The following is a 12,495-nucleotide window of genomic DNA, read 5'->3' on the forward strand; positions in this document are numbered from 1 at the left end:
TGGAGGATTATTTTGGAACTGTGATTCCCTTACCAATTTACACCACACTGGGTATTATGACAGTCACATTGAAAGAAATTCTATCAGCTATAAAATTGCTCCAGATTTGGGAAAACATCGTAAGGTATGAAGAACAGGTGTCAAGGCTAACCCAACTAAGAATTAAGAAATTTTCACTTCTTAAACTCTCCGAAGTTTAACACATCCTCCTATAGAGCAACTTTTTTACTTCTTTAAAACACTGCCAATAAGAGGTGTGTGTATCCCCAGAGAGAGTTAGTTTCATTTTTGTTCAAATGTACTTCTCATTAATTCAGCAGCTATTTACAGGGACAATGGAGAAGTGACACCGATCAGAATTGAATATCAGCTTCTTGTTGTATCTTTTTAAAGCGTTACTGTGATTTTTAAAAGATTTTTTTATTTATTCATTTATTTGCTTGAACGTCAGAGGATACAGAGACAGACACAGAGAGATCTTTCTGTCTGCTCGCTCACTACCCAAATGGCAAGAATGCAATCGAAGAATGGAATCAAAGTTCATGGGTACAAGTTCAGCTCACAGATTTACTCCAAAGACTAGTGGAAGTCACTTCACTAAACTTCATTTCCTTGCCTATGAAATTGCAATAATGGTAATAATCTGTTTAATTCACCTCTTGGAGTTATTCCATTGACCTGATGAGGCACACGTGTACAAGTTTTTTTTTTTTTTTTTGCAAACTGAAAAGTATAAAACTTAACAAATTCTCAAAGTTAGGTTCATTAGGGAAATAATAACCTGTTTTCTTTTGCTTGCACAACTCAAAGTACGGAATGAAATCAAGAGTGTTTTTGTCTTAAGTTTGTCTTCTCAGCAGCGATGCTGGAATGAATCTTGGAATTTAAAATCTACTGTTATGGAAGAGCTCCTGTTAGCATAGATCAGTGCTTGAGATTTCCAGGGGAGTGAAGTGATTCCTAGTGGACGTTTCAGCAGGCGTGCATTTACTTTGCAGCCTAGAAAAGAGAAACTACAAGGCATGGAAGTTTGTTTTGCTCATTCATTAATTCTTTGTGTATTTATTATTTTATTTATGTTGTAAGCAGAGACAGAGAGAAAGGACTTCCTTTCACTTCTTTACTTCCCAAATGCTTGCAATTGCCAGGGTTGGGCGGGATTGAAACAAGGAGCCATGAACTCAGTCCAGGTCTTCCACATGAATCCAAGGCTAAATAAGAAGAAGAAATCTGTTCTGTGTTGTGGAATTCAGAACAGGGAGCGGGCTTTCTCCCCCATGCTCTCTTGACTGCTACCCCTCCCATTCCTCCACCGGATGCCACTTTTCAGAAGGATGTTGATTGACACTTTCTCACAAGGCATTCTCTTCATGCCAATTTTGTTACTGTAGAAATATCTCAAATGCCTGTATCCACAGTTCTAAATGTCTCTTCCCCATCTGAATCTCTCTCTCTCTAGCTCTCACACACGCACAATAATTACCACAATGGAAAATGAACTATCCATCAGGAGCTATGCGTGGTATTGCAACAGTTTCTTCATTTAATCCTTGGAGATAGGCATGAATCCTCACTTTACAGTTAAAGATTAAGATTCCAAGAGGTGAAGTAAATTGTCCACAGCTACTATTCTTATTGGTAGATCTAGAATTTGAACTATATTTGATTTCACATAGGAACCATTAACTGTAATGTTTCCCAGTCTTTGACACAGAGGGACAGTTCTTAATATAAAGGATGGGAACACGTTTATTGGAAATTATCATACTGTTACTTGCTATGGTCTTTTATTGCTATGTTCAATCATTCTACACCCAATTTCTCCAATTTTTTTCAATATCTCCAGAGGGCAAATACAATTGTGTCTATATATTTGATGAAGAGAGCTCCAAGGCATGTTCGAGACCAATATTTCTACCTCTGTTCTCAATTAGAACTGGAAACCATGCACTTACCCTACCTGACTGATTCTCCATTGCCTTGTCTGAATCATTTCTATTGTGTCCCTCTCCCTTTCCTGGAATCTGTGCTTTGTTTTATCCAGGTCCATTGACCCTTTCCATTTTTTTTTCTCTTCAATCCTTTACTCACCTTGTAAATCTGTGTCTTTTCTTCTTTGAGAAGCATTCTATGCACTGGGATCTGTCTACCTAAAAGTGAACCCTGATTTTACTCTACTGTTAATTGTAAGGCCTTGGAGAAACCCATTTACGCTACCTGTGGGTGTCAATTTTTTCATTTTTAGAAGGGGCTATGCAAGGCAGCCTGAATCCTATTCTGTGTTTGCGCAGTTTTACATAGGAAGAGATTTTAGAATGCCAATAGACATACACTAATTACTCCATTCATGCTGTTTTTAATACCTTTCTTTTCTTGATCCACTTTCTTTTTTTTTTAAGATTTATTTATTTATATTGCAAAGTCAGATATACAGAAAGGAGGAGAGACAGAGAGGAAAATCTTCCATCCAATGATTCACTCCCCAAGTGACTGCAATGGACGGTGCTGCGCCAATCCAACTGAGCAGAGCTGCAGCCAGGAGTCAGGAGCCTCCTCAGAGTCTTCCACATGGGTGCAGGGTCCCACGGACCTGAGCCATTCTTCACAGCCTTCCCAGGCAATAAGCAGGGAGCTAGGTCAAGAGTGAAGCAGCTAAGACATGAACTGGTGCCCATATAGGATGCCAGCACTGCAGCTGGAAGCTTAGCCTACTCCATCATGGAGTTGACCCCATAGCTGGTCTACTTCTTTCCACCTATTCTGCCACCATGCTGAATTAACCTCCACCATTTCTTACCTGCACTAGTGCCTTTCAATTACAGTACAGCCCCTGCAGTGTTATTCAAGCCATTTTCTGTTCAGCATTCACAGTCCTATTTTTGAAGAGCAGTTCTAATCCTGCCAGCTGCAAGCTTTAACTCCTTTCATGGCTTCTGAGTATATTCATGAGAAAGAACCAAATACTTTTAACCGGCCCAGTGTGCTCTGCATCTGCCTCTCTTGTCTGTCTCATTACACACAGTGTTTCTCCCCTTTCTCTCGTCTGCTTTCCGTCCTTCCCTTATACCATTCCCTCTTCTCAAGGTGACCTCAGACATTTTTCCCTCCTGAAATATTCTACCTTATACCACCATCTTCTGTCGTGTTTTGGCAAATTAGTACCTACCCACTTATCAAACAAAGTATTATCTCTCTGCAATGCTTTCTTGACTTGGTTCTCTAGATCAGGTTTCTGTTTGGTGCGGTTTAGTACTAGATCCAACTCTTTTCCTGCAGCATTAATCTCAGCTTGAATGCAGGAATGTGGAAAAGTTTATTAACAATTCTTGTTCCTAAAATAACTATGCAAGGATTTAAAAATTTTTGCACCAAAATAATCTTTAAAAAATCTTTTTCTTTCTTATGTTTCTTTTTTTTTACTTTGAAAAATTATGTTATTCATATAAAGTGAATAAATTTCATGTATTCTGCCATACAGTTTTGGGAATACTGAGAGTTTGCTGCCCACTTTCTCCACTGACATGCCTTTTATCGCTGTAAAAAAACCAAACAAACCTGCTTTTCTAAATGAAGCAACAGACAAACAAACAAATAGATAAATAAATCTGTTTTTTAAACGCTCATGTAAAATGTTGCCTTATGATGCTGATATACTTTCTGAACAAGATTTATGACTGGACAGTACAAAACTTGCCTGGACATTTAAGATGCAGTTATTTGTGTTGGGAAAATATTTTAATATGCCACAGCTGCTCATTCATATGCATAAACCTAAATCAATACTGATTTAAGGAAAGAAATATGTTTTGTATTGTAAGTAAGCTTCTTAGATGGCATATATGGACTTTCATTTCTAAGAACCTGTGGGCACAGAAGATGTTTACATTCTTCAGGAGGTTGACAGACATCTTCAGTTTGAACTTTCCTTACACCTTTGATCTCACAGAGAAACGAACCATGGTCTATCTGTGGTGTGAGTTCTGTGGCAGTGGTTGCCCTGAATAAGATCAGTTTCATTTCTTGCTGAAAAGAATGATTGCTTTTCCTTTGGAATTATTAAATTTAAGAGGAATTGAAACTATTTCTTAAATGAGATTTTGCTTTACTTAAATATAAATCTAATTAAATAAATATATATTTGCCCAAAGGATGTGTGTATTAACACTCCATGGACTTTAGATTTGTAGAAGCATCTGTCAATGATAGGATTCAGGTTAACTTCTTCCCAGCTCACTGCTTTATTTGTATACCGATGAAGCCCATAAGCAGAGGGAAGAAAGCTGCTGAATAGGCTAGTTTTCTTGCTAAATGAAGATTTCTAGCAAGATATGGCATTATCTGATAATTTTGTTTAAACGAAATAGCTGAAGTACAATGGAATGGCACATGAACTTGTTGAATTTTCTGTAACCTAACCTATCTCTAGTAAAACTGTTGAATCATGATCAGTCATTTGCTGACATATGCCGGTAATCAAACTTGGCGACAAAACCTAGTATGACTTTGCCCAGTGTTCCTGGTAGAGGGAGTCTAACCCAAGAGCAAAAACTGGCAATTTATTCAGGATTAGTACACTAGAACACTGTTTCTGAAATTTTAAGGTGCATACAAATCACCTGGGGATCTTAATAAAATCAGGATCTTGGCTTAGCAGGCCTAGATTGGGATTTGATAATTTGCATTTCTAAGAACTTAGTTTTCATTTATATCTCTGCTGCTAGCTTGTGGACCATACTTAGCTCAGCAGGACTCTAGGATAGTTCATTATTCCCCAAGCTATCTGCACTGACCTAATCTACCTTTTAGATCTCTGCTGTAATATTACCTTATTAGCATGGCTTTCCCCGTACACTATAAATTTTTGTGGCACTATCATTTTATGTTGATCTATGTCTTTTTTTATATCTCTTCTCTCAGGGGGATAGTTTTGTTTATTTTATAAATTCTGAGGATCATCAACAGAGGCATAGTAAATGCACAAAAAATATGTTGATTGAATGTATAAGTAAATAAATGAAACATTTCACCGCTGTGCCACAGTTCCATAAACCAAAACATGCTTTTGAGACTCCGGGAAATAATCAACATGGCTATTTATATTTTCCTTTAACAAACTCAAGTACCCTGTTAAAGAATATAGGGCAGAAATCAGAATGCCTCCATTGACTGCTCAAGCTCCTACTCACAGAGTATTGAACACCATTTTTTTTGTCTACAGGCCACTTTGAAGTTTACACATTCACTGGACCATTTCTTGAGAAGTCAAATTAAATGCAAAGGCATATTGATTGCTCTCATAAGGGGAGCTTAACAAGTAATTGTCTATTTTGTATTTTATTCAGTAGCACCTATTATCCACCTAGTTCTTCAAGTGAATGTCTGTAATTCATTATTTCAATAGTACTTAGCTATCATGGATCAAAGAAATATAAACCACTATTATGTTAGTGAAAAGGCAACAAATGAGGCTGGCGCTGTAACATAGTACATTAAGCCTCCACCTGTGATGCTGGCATTCCATATGTGTACCAGTTTGAGTCCCCGCTGCTCCACTTCCAATTCAGCTCCTTGCTAATGTGTCTGGGAAAGCAGCAGAGGATGGTCCAAGTGCTCGGGCATCTGCATCTACATGGGAGACCTGGAAGAGTTTGCTCACTCCTGGTTTCAGATGGGCCCAGCTATGGCCACTGTGGCCCCTGAAGAAATGAACCAGCAGATGGAAGCTCTCTTGCCCTCTCTTGCCCCCACCCTCTCTTTCTGTAACTCTGCCTTTCAAATAAAAATATATAAATCTTCAAAAGAAGAAGGAAGAAAGAAAAGGTAGCAAATATTGTGAAGATTGTTCCTGATTTCATCCATGTGAATGCTTCATGAGATTCTTTGTGACAGTGTGTAACTAGGTTGTAATCAATGCATTAAAAAAAGATTTATTTATTCATTTACTTGGAAGGTAGAAAGAGACAGAGACCTTTTTCATGTATTTGTTCACTCCTCAAATGGCTCCACTAGCTGGGGTTGAGTCAGATCAGAGTCAGGAGCCAAGAATGTCATCCTAATCTTTTCTTAGCAAGGAGTTGGATCAGAAGCAGAGCAGCTAGGACTCAGACTGGGACTCTGATGTGGGACGTCAGCATTCAAAGTGATAGCTGAACCACTGCACACAACGCTGGCTCCCCAGTGCTTCTAAAATTCGCCAGTGCTACTAAAGTTGAATTTTAGAATGTTGACAATGTTGAAAGTTTAGTCATCTTTTCTTTGTGTTGTATTACAAAGCAACAAGTACCTATGTTTTTGCTATACAGGTGAAAGGGAGTTTATCTAATAAGGTCACAAAGTTTTTGTAGAAGATAAAATCCATGCGAGAAGAGTTCCTGTTCTCTAAGAATTTATGCAAGTAATGTAATGTGTAAACCACAATAAGGGACATAGCAAGTATCTGAATACAGGTCTAGGAGCTCAGAGAAGGAGACAATCAACACTGGGCAGATTAAAGACGGTGTCACGGTGGAACTGACATGTGAAGGTGTCAAAATGAGTACGAACACTACAGATGGAAAAGGAGGAAAGAGAATTCTAGGTATAGATATCTGCAGGGACATGATAGTTCAGGACCAAGTGTAGGATAAGACAGTAGTCCTGTGTTGGATAGGGAAAACAATGATGTAAGTGATGCTGGTTTGAGAGAGGTGAGGGCTTGGAATCTGGGAATCTCCTCTGAAAGATCAAGGATCTCTGCACACCTGATCCTGCTCTTTTAGAAAGATAATTTTGAAAGCAATGGAGGAGATGGTTGGGGAAGGGTAAGCAAAGAGGAGGGTGTGTGTGAGTGTGTGTATGTATGTATGTGTTGAGTATTATATTTCTTTTGAGTGAAGTGATGCTGCAGCAATAGACCTTGGGTAGTTAAAGTTTGCCAAGAATTAATCTTTCATCTTAGTTGTCTTATAGATGAAGAGTTCTAGCAAGATGTGAAATTATTTGATAAGGGATAGGTGAAGTACAATAGAATGCGACTGATGAACTTCTTAAATTTTCATGTTGCTTAAATGGCATTATAACTGCATATCAGATATGCGATCCTTTAAAATAAAAAAAATAACTACCATGTTCTTTTTAACATAACATGCTAATTTCAAAGTAAGCACATGACACATGTTGGATTTTACAAGATGGTTAAAATGAATCACATGGAATATTGCAAATTGTATAATGGCAGCTATATACAGAAAAAGACCCTACTATTCACAACAAGGATCAATCAGGAGGACATTCTGTTACATGAAGTAAATCAGGCCCAGACAGACAACATTGCATGATCTCATTTACATGTGGAATCTGAAAAAGTCGATTTCATGGAAATGGACTGTAAAATGGCAGTTACCAGAAACTGAGTTGGGAAAATTATTTGGAAAATATGTAAGGATAAATTGTTTGCCAAATGACACAAAACTTCAATTAGAGAGAAGGAATACTTTCAGAGAGGCACTTTACATCTTGACTAGGGTTAATGACAATATATTATACTTTTGCAAAATATGAGGAGAGTAAGTGTAAAGTGTTGTTACTCCAAAATATTAATTATGTAAAGTATTAGGTATAGCTGGATCTAACCATTCTACAATGCATATATTTTAGCAATTATCATGTTATATACCATGAATACACACAATTTTATTTATCTACTCAAAAAATGAATTACAATCAAATTAATGGAAATATTGTTTGTATGTGATTAAGTTACTACAATTCCACTACCTGAAAATACACATTGAATGGAACTGATGATTGGTAGGATAACTTTGATAACAAGGACCCATCTCACTTTAATAAGAAATGTGCTTAATAATTTGGTCTTGTTTTGTGGAGTGAAACTTGATAGATATATATTACTACATTATAATAATTATAAATTATTTACTTCAGAAAAATATGCTAAGCATTATGAAAAACACAGTTGGAAATGCTTCTATATTTTGCAACACATAATTCTTTAGCAATTATTTTTTGTTGTTGAAGGGAAAATGAAAAAGTGTAAGTAAGTAAAAATGAAGAATTCCTTTAATTTTTAATTGTTTTCATGTGAGAATTCAAATTCTGAGGAATAGTGAGCTTTTACCCATTGTCTTTAAGAAATATAAATTATCATGTGATAAATAAGTTAGTGGAAATAATTCGGTTACAGTGTTTCTGTGCATGGAGTTAACAATCTTGCAGGTTAGCAAAATAGTTTCTCTCCCTCTTCTCCAGTATAGAAATAGCATACATTTTTAAAATCCTCTGTTCTCACATTTCTATTTAGTGCTCCTGAACTGTTTTGGCCCTCACATGTTTTCCTTTTTCTCATATTTCCTAATTCTTAGACACAGGGTCATTATGATACAATTGGATCAGGCGCCAACAGAAACTGACCTCTATTAAATATATAAAGATCTGTTCTCCTCAAACAGAGAAACACATTCTTGAAGGAAGGATTGTGCCATATTGCTTGGGATGGATGGCAGACATTTCTGAATATCTGATAATAATGAGCAGGGAATTTAGAATATGCCTGCTTTAAAAAAATTTTGAATGTGACTAGAAAACATGTCAAAATGCTCTTTTAGCAGTTTCTTAAAGGCAGGATACCTCACAATACCAGTGCAAATGAAGCGGACTTGATGAGAATTTCCTAACAGAATGTCATTGTACAGTCTTCACTTGTTAAAGACAAATTGTTCATTAGTTTCAAAATGTCTCTAATTGTACAAAACTATTATCGGACCTTTAAGGCCTGGTTACATGTAAAGTGTGGAAGAATACATTGATTGCTTTATGTTACTGTTTCCACATTTCCAGCTGATGGCAAATGGTGATAAATTAGATGTAGTTAGAATATTAAAAACAGGGATGTTATTCTGTGTATTCAAACTATACATTGGCATTTTGAAAGCTTGCTGTTACTTATAGATTTCTTTAGAAATACCTTCAGAGTTAGTTTATTTAATTTACAAAACAAGTTTGAACAGGCATTTTGATAAAGCACAGTATAATACCCAAATTAAGTGTATTGTTTAAAGGAAAACCCACTGTGAGGGACCTTTATTAGATTTATACTGAGAACTGGGACATGTTTGTCCTTCAACATAACCCTTACAGCTTGGAATCATTCTATTTGAGATGATTTGTACATTTGACTACTATAAAGAGTTTCTAACTGGTGTAAGTATAGTTCTAACCATTTTGTTAATTAGTAGGATTATTTGAGATGAAATTTCTGGTAACAGAAACGCAGCCAGAGACATTTATGTCATGTGTCGGGAAGTTCAGAGTTTGAAAATAAACAGTTGTCAAGAAATTCCTTTGGGAAAGAAACGCTCCATATGAAGCAGAATTTGTTAACCAAATTGCACTCAGATCTTTTCAGTTTCTTTATTTCCCTCCCCCCCACCACTAGATAACTATGGAGCCATTTATTCCTGTTACAAGTCAACTCCGCTTAATATTTAAAGTAGAAAGGCTTTCCAAAACAGTCTGGCAAGATTCTATTCCTTGAGTGTTACAGTAATCTCTTCCCAACTTTTTGACCATATTATGGCCTTTGGCCAAAAGGAGAAAATAGTTATAAACATCTCTAAGTAACTTAGCTGCACATTCTGTCTTTAGCCTGATTTTAAGTGAAGGTGACATATTCAAACACACATGGAGAAAGCGTTTTCTTCGTTCTAGCGCAGAATATATGACTGTCCACAATTAATGGTAAAACCTAAGCTGTTAAGCTGTTACAAGTAAGACACAAATCTCAGTCTTTTCAATTAATGTTAACAATCACAGTAAACAGCTCTTCTAACCCATATATACGGACGATTTCCAGGGATGATGCAATTAATTGCCTTGACCCAAAACAATTATCTTCCTGTTCTGAAAACGGGCACCATCTTCAACTTTTAAAAAAAATACACATTTTTTTTTGCCCAAGCTTTAGCCTAAGTGGTGTGGTTAATCTTATTTCATTAGCAAAGGAGCAACCTATAAATGAATTTTGTAAGAAATCACCCACATAATAGGTAACATCCTTGTTGTCTCATAGAGCCTCATTCTGATCACAGAAATAAATGCTTAAATATACCAAAGATCAGGGTATAGCTAATCCAATTTCAGACATTTTATGAAGTTTCAGTTGACTAATCCAATTTATGATACCTCACCAAGTTTCAGTGTTTACAGTAATTTATTCCAAACAAGAGCCAGTATAGGAAGAAATGGAAAAACAAAATCCTCATCAAGGTCATCCAAAAGCAATGCTAGTGTTAATGAGAATTAAGTTAATGGCACAAGGAGAGACTATGGTCTATTGAACGCGGTCTTTTAATGTGGATAAACTCTCTCCCCTTGCTTCCCAGATCATAACTGTTTTTACAGTTTCCATTGGTGATTAAAAATATGTACCAGATAAAAATAAGATGAAAAAAGCTAATGATGCCTGATACTTACTTAAATACAAATTTTTCCAACAGCCCTTAACTAATTGCCTAATGTTTTTTTAGATTAGAAATAACAAAATCTCATGTTCTTTGTATGTGAACCATTAATTTTTTCACTATGCAGATCATTTAAAAACATAATCACCAATGGTTACTAGTTATTACAGGTGGTCAGTAATAGGGGTCTACAGTCACATAGAGACATAGCGGAACATTAAAAGTTTGGGTTCTGACTGACCTTCAGGTTGATATTGTGCTATAATTGTCACCGTCTGCCCAGCTCCCTTCAGTGCAGCAGCTGCCTGTTCATGGGATGCTCCACGAAGGTCAATGCCATTCACCTGAAGGAGAGCAAGTCACAGAGGTTTATTCTTTCATAAGGCATAATTCTCTCATTCTCTTGTTACAGTGTTTTATACATTCAGATGGACAGAAATTCACTTTACTTTAAAATATGTGTTTGGCAGCAGAAAGAGACAAAGAGGGAAGGAGAGAGTGAGAGATGGAGGGAGTCAGTCCACCAACTGGTTCACTCTCTAAATGCCAGTGAAGTCCCAGGCTTTGGGCCTGGGTAAAATCTGAGAGTGAGGAATTTAACCCAGGGCTTCTAGGTTAGTAGCAGGAAGCCAGTCACTGTAGCCATTACTGCTGGATTAGCAGGAAGTTGGTCATGAGCCAGCCAGGTATTGAATCCAGGCACTATTATAATATATGTGGGAAACTTTTTTAAAAATAGAAAAAAAAACCCTTTTTTATGATTTTTACATAGTTGATCAGGGTGATAAAGGTCAAAGGATACAGAAAAGCAGGTGAGATCACCATTTCCACATTTTTCTTTTCCTTCCTGTATCTGGCAGAAGGGGTGGATAAGGAGAGAAGCCATATTCAGCCTCCCAAATGCTTTTATATTCTGGGTCCAGCCACCAGACACCACACCAGTGTCTCCAATGTGGGGCATGCTCTGAGGGTCATGCTCATGAGGTTTTGATAGTTCAACAGTTCTGAATTACTGCCAATCTCGCCACTCCAAGCACAATGAAATCTCTCCAGAATCCACTGGCTGATGTAGTCCACCTTAGTGTCTGTTTGCTCAGATTTCCACTGCCAACACTTGACTAGGGTAGTTGATCAATTTGTTCTGTCCTCTGTCTTCCGGTGTGGTACCAACTGTTTTCTGCAGACTTCAATGTTTTGCCATGTCCTCCACATGCACCTGGATATGTTGTCCACTGCTCCACTTAAGCCACTGAAGAGGCCCAGCTCTGACACCTGCACCCCACAATCAGACCATGGAACCTGCAGTTCTCTCCATGGTTGGGGTTCTGAGTCCAATGATTCAGTTGGGGTATCCCCAGAGAAACTTCATCTGAGGTGATCCCAGATTTGATTCTTGTGTGTGCCTGCCCATACAGGGTCTGGCACAGTCCATTATCCCAGTCAGCTTATGCACATGCTGTTGCTTGCAACTGCTGGGTCAGTTCTGCCTCTAGCCCTGTCTTCTATGCAAACCAATGGGCATTACAGCCCAGCCCGATCCTGCCCACCACACACTTGGCTTTCACGTATGCCAGTGGGAGCAGCTGCCTAGTCGGAGTGACCTGCAATAACTCCTGCCAGGCCCACCCTCTGTCCTGATTTCTGTGCTTAGTAGACTGGTCCAGTCAGTTCCATATCCCATTCAGCTTTCACACATGTCAATGGACATTGAAGCTTAGTTCAACCCAACCAACCCCACTATCCAGACCACACACTTGCTGGTAGGTGTCACTCTGTCTAGCCATGTCTGTCCTAGTCCTAGTTCTCATGCTCACCAGTTAGAGTGGCAACCCAAGAGGGAGGTGCCCACTGTTTCCCTACTGAGCCCACTCCACTCCCAGATCTTGTACTCTCCAGGTGGCTCTGCAGTTTAACTTGACAGAATTTGCCTCCCATGCCAGTGTCTGCCAGCTAATGCTGTGGCAAAGCCCAATCAACCCACACCCACTCTGACTTATGCATGTACCAGAAGGAACGTTCAACCCAGTCTGACATTTCC

The 12,495-nt window shown here is 37.9% G+C and overlaps 1 protein-coding gene across 13 annotated transcripts in view; it reads right to left on the minus strand.

Annotated features, from left to right (window-relative positions):
- The window catches only part of DLG2 (discs large MAGUK scaffold protein 2), a 1,763,217-nt gene that overhangs the window by 275,250 nt on the left and 1,475,472 nt on the right, over window positions 1-12,495 (minus strand). For all 13 annotated transcript variants that reach the window (XM_040964332.1, XM_040964339.1, XM_040964335.1 and 10 more), the window contains one exon: window positions 10,699-10,801. In XM_040964332.1, coding sequence (XP_040820266.1) covers window positions 10,699-10,801 — 103 coding nt within the window. The remainder of the gene's footprint in view (window positions 1-10,698; window positions 10,802-12,495) is intronic.

Source organism: Ochotona curzoniae, unplaced genomic scaffold (genome assembly GCF_017591425.1).
Source record: "Ochotona curzoniae isolate NIBS_2020 unplaced genomic scaffold, NIBS_Ocur_1.0 scaffold_3223, whole genome shotgun sequence".
Lineage (NCBI taxonomy): Eukaryota > Metazoa > Chordata > Mammalia > Lagomorpha > Ochotonidae > Ochotona > Ochotona curzoniae.